Source organism: Equus caballus, chromosome 21, assembly GCF_041296265.1.
Source record: "Equus caballus isolate H_3958 breed thoroughbred chromosome 21, TB-T2T, whole genome shotgun sequence".
In the NCBI taxonomy this organism is placed as follows: domain Eukaryota; kingdom Metazoa; phylum Chordata; class Mammalia; order Perissodactyla; family Equidae; genus Equus; species Equus caballus.
The window spans coordinates 19,363,076-19,380,553 of record NC_091704.1 but is presented as its reverse complement, the minus strand read 5'-3'; the positions used below and the strand labels follow the sequence as shown (position 1 = coordinate 19,380,553).

Genomic DNA, 17,478 nt, shown 5'->3' with positions numbered 1-17,478 from the left:
TGATTTCTAAAATATGCTTTAAAGAAGTCATCCCTAATAATAAGTAGCTCATGAGCAATAGAGTAGAACTGTTGTTGAGTACATTTTTATATTTGCCCAATTGCCTGTGGGTTAATCTTTACTTGTTTTTACTATTTAGAGTTGATCTGCTTCTCTTCTAGATTCTGTGTTGTGGCCTAGTATAAATGTTGGCCAACTCAAATATGAGGTAGAGGTTTGGTGCTAGCAATAAGCTGTTCTGGTGACTCATGAAAAATACATGATTTATGATTTTTAAAAAATTTTTTAAGAAATTTATTTGAGAAATTTTCTTAAAGACTGGCACTATTCCCTTTTTTCTCCTTAGCATTCTCATTTCAGTAAAAGGAGGCCCAGGGCATTTTTTTGGCTTTCAGAAACAGAGTGGGTTCAAGTAATTAAGACTGGCTTGAGTAAGACGGTGGGCCAGCAGGTAGAAACCCCAGTACTGGAACTGCTTGTAGGCCACCTTATTACAGCTGCTGCCATGAAAGTCACAAGGAAAAAATATATCACTGTTACAGAATCTCTGAGTACAGCTATGGCAAAAAGGCATGTCACTGGGAATTGCTGTCATAGGATGAGCCCCCAAGGAGGATTGTGTCATAGAAAGAATTCTGGCTAGGCTTAGAGTAAATAACCTGTATTTTCATTTAGAAGTTAAGCACTTAAATGCATGTAACCAACAGCAAATTGCTTCATTTGTCCAAGTTTCGGATTTCCTCTCCAGTACTCTACAGTGTGATAGGCAGGACCAAATTAGTGTATTGTCCATTACTGGGTAATGAATCACTCCAAAACTTAGTGACTACAAACATCAATAATCACTTAGTAGCTCATGGTTTCTCTGGGTCAGGAATTTGGAGCAGCTTGGCCAGGCAGTTCTGCTCAGTGTCTCACATGAGGTTACAATCAGGTGCCACCTGGAGCTGCAGTTATCCGAAGGCTTGATGGGGTCTGGACAATCTACTTCCGAGGTGGCTTGCTCACATGGCTGGCAAGTCGATGCTGGCTGTTGGCAGGAGGCCTCACTTCCTCTCCATAGGGCTGCCTGAGTTAATTCATGACACGATGGCTGACTTCCCCCCAGAGCAAATGATATAAGCATGCAAGGTGGAAGCAGCAATGCCATTTATGGTCTAAACTCAAGTTGCACACACTCACTTCTTGCATATTTGATTGGTCACACATAACAGCCTGTTTCATTGTGGGAGGAGACTACACAAGTGCATTAATACTAGAAGGCAAGAATCATCGGGGCCATCTCGGAAGCTGGCTACTACCAATGTGTGAAAGTGCTTTGTAAACTGTAAAATTCTATACAGATGCTGAATGGTATTTTATATTTACAGTGACCTAATGAACCCAGAATATCACCTAAATACTGCCTTTGTTACCCTATATAAAATGTCCCCAAATAGGAATTTACTTGTTGGCAGCATGGCGTAATGGAGTGATTATCAGTTCATATGCCATGACACACTTAGGAACCTCAAGCCTCACAGGTGTACCATCAAGTTGAGCTCACTGTTTAGCTTATTTCTACTACAAGTAAGGTTAGATTACTTGTTACAGTGATGTCTTTCAGAGGAATTTTGACCTAAATCATGTGACACCATGTATCCTTGGGTATGACTTGCCACAATTAAGAGATATAAGTGGTAAAAATGGTGTGTTTTCTGCAGCGTATGAGAATTTTGCCCAGGAACACATCAGAGCTCAATAAAGACCCAAGTAGTGACAAAGAGCTGGAAGGTGATCAAATAGTTATGTAATGGCTAACATAAAATGAGCACTGATACTATTTTAAGGGTTTTTGAAGTGTGAAGTTATTTAAGCCTTGCAGCAACACTATGAGTCGGGCCTATTACAGACAAGGAAACTAGGAACAGAAAGGTTAAATAATTTGCCCAAGTTAGACATTTGTGAGTGAATATTTGTGGGGCTAGTATTCAAATGCAGGCATCTAGATCCAGAGCAAGCACTCAACCTTTTTTACTTTTATCAAATTATGAGTCTTGGTATTCTGCTGCCTTCAACATAACCTCTGAAAATCAGGATTCTCAATTCTTAGAAAAATCAAATGCTGTAGAGGTTAAAACCTTGGAATTATCCTGTTTTTCCCCCATAACCCATAGCCAGACTGTCAGCAAATCCTATTGGCTAGAAGCCAAACTAGTACCACCTAATCTAGCCATCTGGATTATTGCAATAATTCTCTAACAGGGCTTCTTGTTTCTCCTTGCCCCTCTAAGTGTATAGTTTAGTCTCTCACTACAGCCAGAGTGAACCTTTTAAAACATTAAGTCAGATCGTATCACTTGTCTGCTCAAAACTGCAGTGGCTTTTCAGTGATGTCTTTCTTGTACCACACTATTCAAAAGTGCAAACCCTACTATCTCTATACCCTTTCCCCGCTTTATTATCTCTATAGCACTTATCTCTATGTATCAAGATATCTTTTACTTGTTTTCTCCTCCCATTGGAAGGCAGGGATGTTTGTCTTTTTCTCTGCTGATTTCTCAGAGTCTACGTACGACACAGCCTGGCACACAGTAAACAATATATATTTGCCGAAAAAATCAGTCTTTAATTTTTGCTTTGTATGAAAATTTATGAGAATCAAAGTTTGGTACCGATCACATTTAACACTTAATTGGGCACTTTGTCTAAACTTTCTGCATGTCTCATTTAATCCTCACAACCACCTATGATGTAGTCTATTATTATTTCCATTTTACAGAGTAGAAAAGTGATGACCAGAAGTCCGTTTCACAGCACAAAATTCTTCAGTTGACTTGGATTTTGTTTCCCAGGACGTGCTTCTTCACAAAGGGATTGCGCTAAGAATGCCCCTTGACCAGCCCTTAAGAACTGGGGACTCGTCTAAGTAATCTGAGATTGTGGGGCTAGGCGTTCATAGGAACCGTGGCGACAGGACGCCCTTGAGCCAGAACCAGAAAGCGAGATCAGGGACAAGGCCAAGCCTTGCGCACTCATACACACCTATTAAATCCCGAACTCAGAACATCGTATTAAAATGCTGACCTGTCCCCGGTAGTGAAGAAACTATCCAAATTAAAGCAGTAACACAGTGTCACAGACAGGCACCACGTAATAAATAAACTGCTTCCGGCAGCCACAGGCGGCCACGTGACAGGGCGGGGAGTAGAGCAGCGAACCAGGGAGCCCGGCCTCGCACAGCTTCCGTGGGGCGGGCTGGGGCGGGACCGACGGACTATCACCCACGCCCATCCCGGAAGTGGGGGCGGAGCTAATAAAGCGTCGGAGCCCAGTGAACGGAAGTGGCTGTAGAGGGCTTTAAGGCTCCTTTAAATTCCTGTCGTCTTCGGAGCTCACCCCTTTCAGCTAGAGTCGGGGTTCGCGCGACCGATGGCTGTGGACGTGAAGTCGCGAGCAAAGCGTTACGAAAAACTAGACTTCCTCGGGGAAGGACAGGTAGGGCTCTTGGGCGCGGATCGGAGGGACCTGAGCAGAGAGTGCCTTGCCGCCTGACGCCCTGGCAGGTTTCTCGTGGAAGCCACAGGACTGGCCTTGGTGCTCGCTGTCTCTGGGCGAGGCCGCCGAGGCCTCCTGCTAGCCCGACGGTGAGCCCCTGAGCGGCCCCCCGGTTCTGAGGAACAGACTGCAGCGGGACGTGGATTGCACCCCCTCCAACCCCCCGCTTCAGGCCGCCGCGAGTCGGCCCCCAGAACCCCGGGTCTTTGCTTCCCCCAAATCTAAAAGGGTAAAAAGGCAAACACAAACACAAAAACTACCACAGACCTAACGTTATTCCTGTGTTTTTCTCTAGTTTGCCACGGTTTACAAGGCCAGAGACAAGAACACCAACCAAATCGTCGCCATTAAGAAAGTGAGTTGCAGTTTGTTGTTTTTCCTGGAGGCTTTTTGAAGATGTCTGTATGTGTGAGCTGAAGCTAGGATTTAGTCCAGGGGTCCTGCTGCCAGCTTGAGTGCTGTTTCCCCAGACTGCTGACATCACTAACCCTCTCAAAAAGAGGCTGTTTTTCTCACTCCTCTGGGCCTTTTGGTGGGGTAGGTAACCTCCACCTTTCTGTTGTTCCTGTTGCTGCTTTGAATCTGTCTCTCCTTCGAAATCCCTACCTCCTTTGAAGCCTATCTCCCTAATCGCTTAACCTGGCTGCCTCTTTTTCTCTCCACAGTTAGTCCTGCCATTGTCAGCTTTCTTACTTTTTCTGACTTCTCTCGTGGCCTTGTTTTCCTTTATGTTCTATAATCCAGCTACTCCCTTGGTTAAGGGTTTTACAACTCCTGACCCTTTATCTAAGTTTTTTTGATTCTACCCCTGGTTCACTGTATTCTAGCCACGCTAATCTTTCTGTCCCTTGAGCTCATTAAATTCATTCCAGTCCTAGGATCACTGCATTTGCTTTGCTTTCTCGGTAGTATATAGTTCCTCTAAAACTTGGGGTGGTTGACTCCTTTATCATTTAGATCTCACGCAATTGTCTCCTCCACAGAGAGGCCTTCGCTGGTCACTCTAACTAAAACAGGTGTGCCTCCCTCCCTCCCTAGGGTTCTGTGCCATATTTCTTTATTATCTTCATAGCATTTATCAAAATCTGGAATCTTCTTATCTATGAGTTTATTGTCTGTTTACTTAGGACTGTGGCTAGTACCTTTGTAGACACTCATTCATAATTTATTGACGCGACTGACTGATAGGATCTCTTCAAGCTTTTGGCCTGTTGAGCTCTGTAGTTGTCTGAAAGTCCTCGTGAGTTTCTTGTTTGCTTGCTTTTAATATTAATTATGATTTAGAATCCATCCGGTTTCTCTGTGATAGACTTTGACACTTTAAGGTCACTCATGGTGGAATCTTCTTTTACATTTAATTTTTATTTCAAATAATACGTCTTTGTGGTTTTAAAAGTCAAGAGGCCAAGGCTTTTTAACATGCCTGACTCTTCTACCCCTGCTTTTCACTCCTTGGAACAATCACTTTCAACTCCTATAAAACTCTTTCCTCTGGTATTTACCTCCATTTCGTTGAGTAATATGCTTATATCATTATTTCTTGAGTGGTCCCCACTACCCCCCCCCCCCCCCCCCGCAGTTTTAGACACTATCTGTGTTTCCCACTATAAACATTGAGGATTTGGTGCTTGTGCACCTTCCCCTCCCAACTCACCTAATTTCTGCTCCTGTTCATTTATTAACATTTATGTTTAATTTTACCAAAAAGGAATAACAAACTATTTTGTATTCTTTCACCTCTTGTGTCTTGGACTTTTAAAATATCATTGATCTACCTCATCCTTTTAAAGAGATCATACTGAATTTATGTTTTCCAGTTTATTTAACCAATTCTTATTGGTGGCCTTTTGGAGTGTTTCTCATTTTTCAGTATTTGTCTCAAATATATGTATCTCAACAATATATAGTATTGCATACTTTTAAACTTCAGGTACATGTATATAAAACATTTTTATGCAACTTGTTTTTCTGAATCAACATCATTTCTGAAATCTTCCACATTGATACATGTAGATCTAATTTATTCATGCTCACTGATAATTAGATTCCATTATATGACTGCACTAAAATTTGTCTAACCAAACTCTTGTTGGTAAACACTTAGGCTGGTTTTTTCCCCATGTTTCCCCCAATATAGTCCTTCTACAGACATTCCTATACACATATGAGTTTCTTTAGAAAAAGTGTATCTGTAGTTGAGACCAAATATGAATTATTGCTACATAGAGAATACACAGCATCGGCCTCACCAGATATTGCCAGATTGCTCTCCCAAATGGTTGGACCCATCTAATCTCTTGCCACATCCTCACCATCCTTGTATTGTCAGACTTTACAACATTTGTCAATTAGATTGTTTTACAGTCTGTGGTGGTTGTTTCAGTTAATACTTCTCTATTACCAGTGGGATTGGTCATCTTTTCTTAGATTTATTGGCTTTTTAGACTTTCTCCTACCTATTTTTCTGTTAGGTTGCTTATAAATTTTTTTTCCTAAGGATTTCATGTAATTCTTTATATATTCTGGGTATTGAGCCTTTGTTAGAAATATGCATTGAAGATATCATCTCCCAGTCTTTCACTAGGCTTTTATTTTATTTATTTATTTATTTTTTGAGGAAGATTAGCCCTGAGCTAACATCTGCTGCCAGTCCTCCTCTTTTTGCTGAGGAAGACTGGCCCTGAGCTAACATCTGTGCCCATCTTCCTCTACTTTATATGTGGGACGCCTACCACAGCATGGCTTGCCAAACAGTGCCATGTCTGCACCCGGGATCCAAACCAGCGAACTCTGGGCTGCCCAAGCAGAACATGCGCACTTAACTGCTGAGCCACCGGGCTGACCCCAGCTTTTAGTTTATTTATGGTATCTTTTGAGGCACAGAAATTTTTAATTTTAACCTGGTTGAATTTATCTGTTTTTTCCCTTTATGAGTTTCCTTTTTCTGTGCTTCCCTACCTCCAGGTTATAAAGAATTCTACTATATTTTCTTCTAAAAATTTAAAAGTATCACTTTTCACATTAAAGTCTTTATTCCATCTGAAATTTTGCTTCATCCCATATGAGTTGGTATGGTATGTTTTAATTTTCATTTGTCTCCAGATATTTTTTTATTTTTCCTTTAATTTCTTCAATGATCCATTGGTTGGTCAATAGCATGTTGTTTAGTCTCCACATCTTTGTCCGTTTCTCAGCTTTTTTCTTGTAATTAATTTCTAGCTTTATAGCATTGAGGTCAGAAAACATGCTTGTTCTTATTTCAGTCTTAAGTTTATTGAGGATTTCCTTGTTTCCCAACATATGGTCTACCCTTGAGAATGTTCCATGCACACTTGAGAAGAATGTGTATTCTGCTGTTTTTGGATGGAGTGTTCGATATATAACTATTAAGTCCAGCTCGTCTAGCTTTTCATTTCATTCCACTGTTTCCTTGTTGATTTTCTGTCTGGATGATCTATCCATTGATGTGAGTAGATTGTTGAGATCTCCTACTATTGTTGTGTTATTATTAATATCTTCTTTTAGGTTTGTTAATAGTTTCTTTTTGTACTTTGGTGCTCCTGTGTTGTGTGCATAGATATTTATAAATGTTATTTCTTCTTGATGGAATGTGCCTTTGATCATTATAAACTGCCCCTCTTTGCATTATAAACTGCCCCTCTTTGTCTGTCTTTACCGGTCTTATCTTGAAGTTTGCTTTCTCTGAAATAAGTATGGCAACACTTGCTTTCTTTTGTTTGCCATTAGCTTGAAGTATCATCTTCCATCTCTTCACTGTGAGCCTGTTTGTCATTGGAGCTGAGATGTGTTTCATGGAGGCAGCATATTGTTTGGTCTTGTTCTTTAATCCATCTTGCCACTCTGTGTCTTTTTCTTGGAGAATTCAGTCCATTTACATTTAGGGTGATTATCAATATATGAGGGCTTAATGCTGCCATTTTATCACTCATTTTCCCGTCCTCCTGCATTTCGTTTGTTTCTTGTCCTGTGTATTTTGGTCTACCAGTTGAGTTATGTAGTTTCTTATGTTGTGTTTCTGTGTTTTCTCCTTATTTATTATTTGTGTCCATGTTCTGCTTTTTTGTTTAGTGGTTGCCATGAGGTTTGTATTCAAAATCTTGTAGATAAGATAGTCTCTTTTCTGATGGCCTCTTAGTACCTTAGACTAAACTGTTCAGTGCCTTTCCTCTTCCCCACCTAAGTTGTTTTTCCCACATGTTATTCCTTCTTGTGTTATGATTTTGTGATTAAAATGACAAGATTATCTTTATTTTTGGTGTTTTCCTTCCCTTTGTCTTTAATGACATAGTTGAGTATTTGCTGTCCTGCTCTAGTTCTGTCTACCTATTTATCTCCTTACTCCGTGTTTTGTAACCCCTTTTCCCTTTCTTTTTTTCAGGTATGAGGGCCTTCTTGAGGATTTCTTGTGTGTGTGGGGGGGTGTCTTGTGGCTACATATTCCCTTAGCTTATGTTTATCTGGGAAAGTTCTTATTTCTCCATCATATCTGAAGGATATTTTCGCTGGATAGAGTATTCTTGGCTGAAAGTTTTTGTCCTTGAACAATTGAGTATGTCATTCCAGTCTTTCCAGCCTGTAAAGTTTCTGCAGAGAAATCTGCTGAAAGCCTGATGTGAGTTCCTGTGTAGGTTATCTTGTTCTGCCTTGTTGTGCTTAGTATCTTTCTTGTCATTCACTTTTGTCAGTTTCACTGCTATATGCCTTGCAGTAGGTCTTTTTACATTGACATATATAGGCGATCTGGCAGCCTCTTGTGCATAGATTTCCATCTCCTTCCCTAGGTTTGGGAAATTCTCTGCTATTATTTCTTTGAACAAGCCTTCTGCTCCATTCTCCTTCTCTTCTCCTTCTTCAATACCTATAATTCTTATGTTGCATTTCCTATTTGAGTTGGATTATTCCTCAGAGACTTTCTTCATTTCCTTTTAGTCTTAGTCCTCTCTCCTCCTCTATCTGGAGCATTTCAACATGTCTATCTTTGATTATGCTGATATGCTCCTCTATGATGTCCACTTGAGCATTCAGGGAATCCTTATTTTGTTTTATTTCTTCAATTGTATGTTTCATCTCTAGTAGTACTGATTGATTCTTTATAGTTTCAATCTGTTTTGTGAAGTAGCTCCTCAACTCCTTGAATTGTTTCTCTACATTCTCTTTTAACTCGTTGAGTTTTTTGATGATAGCTATTTTGAATTCTCTGTCATTTAGATTACATATTTCTGTGTTCTCAGGCCTGATTTCTGGGTACTTGTCATTTTCTCTCTGATTTGGAGCTCTAATATAATGTTTGCTATTGCTAGAGGGAGTGGCTCTGAGTTTTCACATCCTGGTGTTATTTGCTTGCAGTTACTGCCTATTGCCACTGGGTGGGGTAAAGAGCCTTGCATTCTGAGCCCTCTGCCTTCAGCCAAGATCCCAGGCACTAGAGCCACTGGAGCTTCTCTGGGCTGGTTGGGGGAGTGGCGCTTTCTCCTGCATGCCCTTGGGTTTTTTTTGCTCTGCTCTCGCTGTCTGCTCTCCTGGGGTATTGGCTTGATAAGGTCACCCCCCTGTGAAAGCTTTCATGCCAGTAAAGGGCTTCCCTCTAGGCTGTAAGGGCCCAGCGGGGATCCTTGATGTTCCCAAGAATGAACGTCCCCTCCCCTGTTCCTTCCCTCTCGGAGGCATCTCATGGTCCTGGATCGCAGTCTTTAGGGGAGGGAGTGAAGTTTTCTCTTACCCTGTTCCACCTCCTCTGAGGGGGACTCCAGCCTCTCTGCCCGCTGTCGTATGGCTGTGTGGGTTTCTCCAACGTTTTTTGTATGTTTGGATGTTCTCTGTTGGAGCACGAATGTCCTTTTTGTTGTGTGTTGGAGGGGAGTGATTACTGGGGAAGTTCACTCTGCCATTATGCTGACATCACTCTAAGGAACCTGTTTTTGGTCATCACCGTGTTCTCAGAGCTCAGCACTGCACTTGGCACATGGTGGGCATTCTCTGGCACGCTATTCTTTAACATTGGTTGATTTTTTCAATCCCTACTCAAATACTACAATATCTTTAATTACTGTTGCCTTATAAAAAGCCTTGAAATCTGATAAGTGCTACATAGCAGTTTTTCTTCTTCAAAATTGTTTTGGCTACTCTATCAGCCAATTGGGAATTTGAAAAGAGCAGGAGAATATAAATATGGACTAGGTATTGCATGCCATTATGGCATTATTATTAATTCTGTTAGGTATGAAAATGGCATTATGGTTACATAAGAAAATGTCCATGTTTTAGAGATGCTTACTTAAGTATTGTATAGGGATGAAATAACACAAAGTCTGGTATTTGTTTTAAAATATTTTCGCTATCAAAAAGGAGAGGATGAATGAATGAAATAAGTGTGGCAAAATATTGATAATTGTTGAATCTGGGTGATGAAGTAGATGGCTTCGTGAAAGTAATCTACTTTTTTATTATTTTTAGAAAATGTAATCATTTTTTAAATTGTCTGTTCTGAGTAATATTTTTTTCAATTGTCTATTCTTAGCTCCTTACTTTTCCACATAAAATTTACAATTGATTTCTCAGTGTCTGAAAAATGCTGTTGAGCTTTAGATTTAGTTGTGTTGAATTTGAAGAGAATTGACACATATATGATACTGAGTCTTCCTATCTGTGAACATGATATTTGTTTATTTTGGTCTCACTTTTAAGCATGTTTTAATAGTGTTTTTAAATTTTCTTCTTGGAAAGCTTTGTACATCTCTCGTTAAATTTATTCCTAAGTGCCTCACATTTTTTGGTGCTATAATAAATAGCCTACCTTTAAATAAAAAGTTCTGTTTGTAGTATGTAGGTAGGAGATATTTTTAAAGGTAGAATAGCTGTGTTTTTTCCAGAAGTAATCTTTTTTTTTTAAATTCTTGATTACATTTAATCATTGTATAAAGTAGTGAGTAAGAGAATGTTCTTTAACTTAGTAATCTGTTTTGTGTAAGACTGAACCTGTTAATGCAATTTGTTATGCTTTTTCACAGTAACAACAGTTTAACTGTTTTATCACAATTTGTAATTTTGCTTTTTGGAAAATTGGCTCCTGAGAGCATACTGTTGGGCATATTAAATGTATCACTTTAGGGGCCGGCCCTGTGATGTAGTGGTTAAGTTTGCACCCTCTGCTTTGGCAGCCCCGGGTGTGCGGGTTTCCATCCCGGGTGTGGACCTACACACTGCTCATCAGCTCATCAAGCAATGCTGTGGCTGCATCCCAAATTCAAAATAGAGGGAGATTGGCGCAGATCTTAGCTCAGGACCTGTCTTCCTCACCAAAACAAAAAACATGTCGATTTATGTTTATGTTACATATTTCCTTCCAGATAGGCTAACTTGAAGTTATGTTTTTGTTTATTAGCCAATTTTCCCTCAGTTATTTTTTTCCACATTTAAGCTTGCAAAGATAAAGGAGATACTTGTTTTCTTAATTCCATTACTTGAATGTGCAGTTTAGAAACTTAAGGAACAAGGAATGGTAGGTACTTAATGCTGTCTTATATTGATAATTTTGCCTTTCTGATTCATGATTCCCACTCCCCTCTTGCCTTCTAATTCCAGCACCATGTGAGTTACTACATGTTTTTGCTGTGGCTAACTTTTTTTTTTTTTAAGATTTTATTTTTCTTTTTTCTCCCCATCGCCCCCGGTACATAGTTGTGTATTTCTAGTTGTGGGTCCTTCTGGTTGTGGCATGTGGGATGCTGCCACAGCATGGCCTGATGAATGGTGCCATGTCCACGCCCAGGATTTGAACTGGTGAAACCCTGGGCCGCTGAAGTGGAGTGCATGAATTTAACCACTCAGCCGCGGGGCTGGCCCCTGTGGCTAATTTTCTGAAGAATTTATATATTATGCATTAAGTCTCAATTTTTTAATACATATTTAATGTGTTTGGTTTTTTTTTTCCTCTCTCAGATCAAACTTGGACATAGATCAGAAGCTAAAGATGGTATGTATTTCTTGTGATCTCACAGAACAAGAAAGGTTTTTATCCTCATTGAGGAAATGAGCAAAGTATTAGAGTTAACAGTGGTTCTGGATAGAGTTATTGCAGGGTCCCAGAATAGTAAAGATAGACTCAGGATAGAGACAGGATATCTGTGATTTCTACCATTTGAGCGTTCAGAGGAACATTCAAGTCACCTAAGTCAATGAAAGGCAGCAAGGTTAGTGGCTTGTCTTGCTGTCTTCACTACTGTTTTAGGTATTGTTACAGGCTGTTGTTTCTTCTTTTTCTGAGCTTCTAATTACTTTGAAAATTCAAGCTATGCCTTTATGGAAGTACACAAGGCTTGCTATGGAATTAGGTGTATGGAGGAAAAGATTTCTTAATCCTTTCTTCCAAAACCTTGTTTGCTAGAGTGCTAAGTTCTATTTAGTCATCAAGAAATAGTTTCTATAAAAGGGTACATCATCTATGTAACAAGTAGTACCAGATCTTATTATTTTTATCTTTTTTTGCTGAGGAAGATTAGCCCTGAGCTAACATCTGTGCCAATCTTCCTCTACTTTTTATGTATAGGTTCCTGCTACAGCATGGCTGACAAATGGTGTAGGTCTGCACCCGGGATCCGAACCCATGGACTCGGGCTGCTGAAGCAGAGCATGCCAAACTTAACTACTGGGCCATGGGGCCAGTCCCACTGGATCTTATTTTTAATTTTGCTTTCTGTGCTTTGCATTGGGAAAGATACTATCTTATCACTAGTTTGCTGTTAGCATCATAAGTTTCCTATTAGCATAAAAAATCTACTGTTGATATTCATAGGGCAAGGGAAGGGGAGCTGTTGACTTATTGCCTATATGCGACATACTTATACATGTTGTTTCTCCAGCAGCCTTCAGATCTGATATGTTACAGATGAAGTGAATACTGTTTTCACCATTTATCATAGTCTGTGTTAAGCTATTTTGAAAATAAAACAATATGAAAGAAAAACAGATGTGTCATAAAAATTGTCAAAATATCCCTTCTTTTTCTGTAGAATGTTTATTGCCATCGACTGAGAGACTTAACCTTTCCCAAAAGATAAGTTTAAGAAGCTTTGAGGTTTCAGATTATTTTTCACTTTTTGCTTTGCCTTTTTCTGTAGGTATAAATAGGACAGCCTTAAGAGAGATCAAATTGTTACAGGAGCTAAGTCATCCAAATATAATTGGTGTGAGTATGATCTAAGTTGTTTCTGGGATTTGGGACCCTCCCTGCCTTTTCTGAATCTCTTGATTCAAGGCTCAGCAAGATGAGTTCTTCTAGATGAGCCTTGCAAAAAGTTCAAAAGTTTATCAGGCTGAAATGTATTTTCTATCCTAATTATTCCTGTTGACAATGTCTTTAAAACTATACAACTGATGAAATAAATATTGACATACAGGCTTATTTTGTTAGAAATCATTATGCAGCCTAGAGAGCTGTAACATGTGTACGACCTTGAGCAAATTCCCTCACAGTTCTCTGCCATAGTCCCTACCTCATAGGGTTGTTGTGAGGCTAGCTAATTGAATACATGTAAAGGTCCTGGCATAGTGCCTGGCCTGCAGAATGCACTCATTCAATGAATGGTGGCTGCTACTGCTATTTATAATACTTTCTTGGCACCGAGCTTGGGAATTTTTCTGAATTGGAGACTGAAGTGAGATTTTCATTAGTTCACTTCTTAATTGTAACTCCCAAAATTTTATGGGCAAGGTTGAATATTTAATGGTTTATAAAAAATAGTAAAGTTTAATGTTTTTGTGCCTCAAAGTACTAATTCTTAGCAAAAGAAGGATAAATATCAAATTTAATAAAACTATTTAAGCTTAACAAGGAATTATCAACAGTCCAAATACTTGTTTAAATTTTTTTAAATTACTTCAGTTGGTGTAATACTGTCAGGTGTTTAATAGACAATCACATTTTGATTTTTTTTTTTAATTTTGCTTTGCAGCTCCTTGATGCTTTTGGGCATAAATCTAATATTAGCCTTGTCTTTGATTTTATGGAAACTGATTTAGAGGTAAGATTAAGATTCCTAGAGGAAGTATTTTTCTCTGTCAAAAGAGAAGCTAAATGTTTATTTTCTACTTATGAAGATACTGGTAGTCAAAAAGAATGCTTAATTTTGTTGAAATCTGGGTGTACTCTTAAGGCCCTTCTGAATCATTTGTTCATATTCCTGGTGCCAAATACAGAGATTTGAATTTCATTAGCATTTCTATTTACCAAGTTCCTTGAATCTTAACAACATTATTTTTATTATTATTTTTTTTTTCCTTTTTCTCCCCAAAGCCCCCCGGTTCATAGTTGTATATTCTTCGTTGTGGGTCCTTCTAGTTGTGGCATGTGGGACGCTGCCTCAGCGTGGTTTGATGAGCAATGCCAGGTCCGCGCCCAGGATTCGAACCAACGAAACACTGGGCCGCCTGCAGCAGAGCGTGCAAACTTAACCACTCGGCCACGGGGCCAGCCTCAATCTTAACAACATTATTTTTAGAGGAATGAGTGTTAGGCCGTTGAAAATTTAGAGCTTATTTTTCCTATTATCACAGAATATCATCCTTTTAAAAGCTGAGTTTCTTTTTGAGAAAAATAAGATCTTATACTTTTCATTAATATTAATCGAATCTCAAAAACTGACAATTCAAGGGTGTGGAACAACTGGAATTCTCATACACTGCTGGTGAGAATGCAAAGTGGTACAGAACTTTGGAAAACAGTTTGGCAATTTCTTGTCCAGTTAAATACATACTTAAAGTGTGATCTAGCAATAGCACTGATAGGTATTTATCCAAGAGAAACAAAAACATGTCTGCTCAGAAAGCAGTTGGTGCACAGATGTTTAGCTTTATTCATAATTCCCCAAACTGAACAACCCAGATATCTTTTATCTAGTGAATGTATTAACAAATTGTGGTACCTCCATACGATGGAATACTATCTGGGAATAAAAAGAAATGAACTACTAATATATACAACAGTATAGACGAATCTCAAATGCATTATTGCTAATTGGAAGAAGCCAGGCTCAAAAGGCTATGTATTGTCTGATTCCATTTATATGGTATTTTGGAAAAGGTAAAACTGAAGGAAGAGAAATCAGATCAGAGATTGCTGGGTTTGGGAGTGGAGGGCAGGATAGAGCACAGAGGACCTGAGGGAATTGTGAGGGATTGTAGAACTCGAGCTTGATTGTGATGGTGGTCACACAGCTCTGTGTGTTTGTTAAAACTCATGGAACTGTGCAGTCAAAAGGGTACGTTTTACCTAAATCTGATTTTTAAAAAAAGAAAATGCGGATTTCTAGCTCATAATAACTGGCAAGTCTAGGAATAAATTGGCTTTAGGCACAGCTCACAAATAATGCCATCAGAAGTCAGTCTTGCACTTTAACTCAGTTCTGTTTTGTTTTCTGTTGCTTTCATTCATGGGCATAGTTTCTTGATGTAGTGGCTCAGACACTTCCAGGCTTATATCCTTAGAGTTTAATAATCCCTAAGAAAGAAAGTGCTTTGTTCCCTTTGATTCTGGCATGGGCACTTGGCCTGGTTCATTGGCTTGGCTTGGATCACCAATCTCCTGGACAGCAGGCTGCAGTATAGTGATTGGCTATGCCTGGGTCGTGTATCTACCTCTAGAGGCCACAGGTGATGGTCAGTCCATGTGGACTGAGCTGGCAACAGGTGGTGTCCCAAAGGAATATGCTATTATCAGAATAATGCTATTATCAGAAAAGGCTGTACATTGTGGGGCAAGTGAAAACAACAGATGTTCGCTACACGGATGCCTAAAATCAAAGTAGGAGACAAAGCACTGCTTTCTTTCCAAACCGAAGATACTTTCCTTAACACATAACTGGATGTTCTGACAATGCTTCCTACACAGCAGTCAGAGTTAGGCAGCATCTCTTGAGATTCTCCTGTATGAGTATATTCATTTTATGTCTATAAATGATTTTATACGGTGGAGTTTATTTGGGCTAATAAAGTTTACCTGTATATTGTATACCTGATTTACAGGTTATAATAAAGGATAATAGTCTTGTGCTGACACCATCACACATCAAAGCCTACATGTTGATGACTCTTCAAGGGTTAGAATATTTACATCAACATTGGATTCTACATAGGGTAAGGGTTTTAACCAAGTACGATTACTTTTTATGTTGTAGTCAGGTTTTATGTAGCCAATTTATATGTAAACGGTCTGAATATGTAAATTGTTAAAATAAAGGTAAAACTAGACCATTTTATCCCATCTTCTTCCTCTGCATGTTCCCTTCAGTTGTTCCACCAAGTGGTTCTGTGAGGACTCTAAATTTCTATGTGAAATTTAGAAATGAAAGAGACCCAGTCCTTCATTTTCTTCATAGATGAGGAGCTAAGTTGCTAAGTTACCAGACCAAGGTTATATATTTTTTCAAGGTCAGTAGCTGATAACTGACAGAGTAATAGAACCTAGATCTTTTGGCTGTAAGTCCAGTGTTCTTTGTGCTATACTGTTGTTAGGGGAAAAAGATGCAGTGAGAGTGTGGCTTAAATTATGCAATGCTGAAATACCTTTGGAAAAATAGTATTTCTAGTAGCTCTAAAATTCTGTGAAGTAATGAAATAAAATTTCTGAAATGGTTGAGTCGTTGTTAGGAACATTCAGCTATTGGAACAAGCTGATAATTTAGATAGATGTTTTTAGGCACCCTGTTTAGATAGAAAGCTAAGAATATGTAATTATAGTTAGTAATTCTCATACCTTAAACTTGGAATCCCTTTTAGGTTATTGCTAATATCATTTTGGCGTGGATTTTGAAGAATATGTTCCTCATCCTTTCTAAATGCATAATGTTTTTATTTACTAAAGTTCAAATATTTTATTGTTATTAAGTTAATAGCAACAACTGTTTATTGAGCCAGTCATCACACTAGGCTCTTTACAGGAAATATTAAATGTAATCCTCACAGCAACTCTGTGAAGTAGGTAAGTTGAGGCTCAGTGAAATTCGGTACCTTGACCCAAGGTCTCACTGAGTATTATGACCAATCTTAGTTTGTATTGATAGGATTTCACATCAGTGAAAAAAAATATTATTGTTTAAAATTGAGGTGTCATCCTGTTTTTGCTAAGTTTAAAGCCAACTAAATGTATCATTATGATATTCCGCACCCTGCTTACTTGTTTGTTTAAAACCTCTATGATATAGGACCTAAAACCAAACAACTTGTTGCTAGATGAAAATGGCGTTCTAAAACTGGCAGATTTTGGCCTGGCCAAATCATTTGGGAGCCCCAATAGAGCTTATACACATCAGGTTGTGACCAGGTAAGAATCTCTTAAATTACTGGAAGCTTATGTTGTGCAGGATATTAATCACAGCTGAGCATCATTTGGTTTCTCTGAAATATCTTGGCAGAGTTCAGGAATCATGGTTGGTGTTTTGTTAAAAATACAGCCCTCTTTATGTGATGTATATCTTACCACAATGAAAAAAAACCAGCCATTTTTTCAAACGGAGTTGAATTAATTCAGTCCTCAGGCGTTTACCTAGTAACTTTTGGGACTAATTTATACTTCTTTTACATTTTAGGTAGGTAGGTTGGAACTTTATGGCTGTTCTTTTACATAACCTGATTTTGGTGGCCTGTATATCATTCAGTGTGAATGAAAATTCTCTAAACAAAGCAGTGCATTGATATTTGGATTTTTCATATTGTTAGTACTTGTATTTTCTGTTTATTTATTCATTTATTTTGAGGAAGATTAGCCCTGAGCTAACATCCACCGCCAATCCTCCCCTTTTTCTGAGGAAGACTGGCCCTGAGCTAACATCTGTGCCCATCTTTCTCTACTTTATATGTGGGATGTCTGCCACACCATGGCTTGATGAGCAGTGCGTAGGTCTGCTTCTGGGATCAGAACCGGTGTAC

General features: G+C 38.9%; 1 protein-coding gene across 3 annotated transcripts in view; it reads left to right on the top strand.

Moving 5' to 3' along the window:
• Positions 1-3,146: 3,146 nt before the first annotated feature.
• Positions 3,147-17,478, top strand: part of CDK7 (cyclin dependent kinase 7) — a 39,562-nt gene continuing 25,230 nt past the window's right edge. Inside the window, exons 1-7 of one of the 3 annotated variants that reach the window (XM_001491054.7) lie at positions 3,160-3,477; positions 3,833-3,892; positions 11,497-11,530; positions 12,675-12,742; positions 13,509-13,577; positions 15,577-15,687; positions 16,755-16,873. In XM_001491054.7, coding sequence (XP_001491104.1) covers positions 3,412-3,477; positions 3,833-3,892; positions 11,497-11,530; positions 12,675-12,742; positions 13,509-13,577; positions 15,577-15,687; positions 16,755-16,873 — 527 coding nt within the window. In that variant the 5' untranslated portion in view covers positions 3,160-3,411. Of the gene's footprint in view, positions 3,478-3,832; positions 3,893-11,496; positions 11,531-12,674; positions 12,743-13,508; positions 13,578-15,576; positions 15,688-16,754; positions 16,874-17,478 lie in introns of those variants that run through there. The other 2 variants (XM_070246799.1, XM_023625588.2) reach the window with 2 other exon arrangements.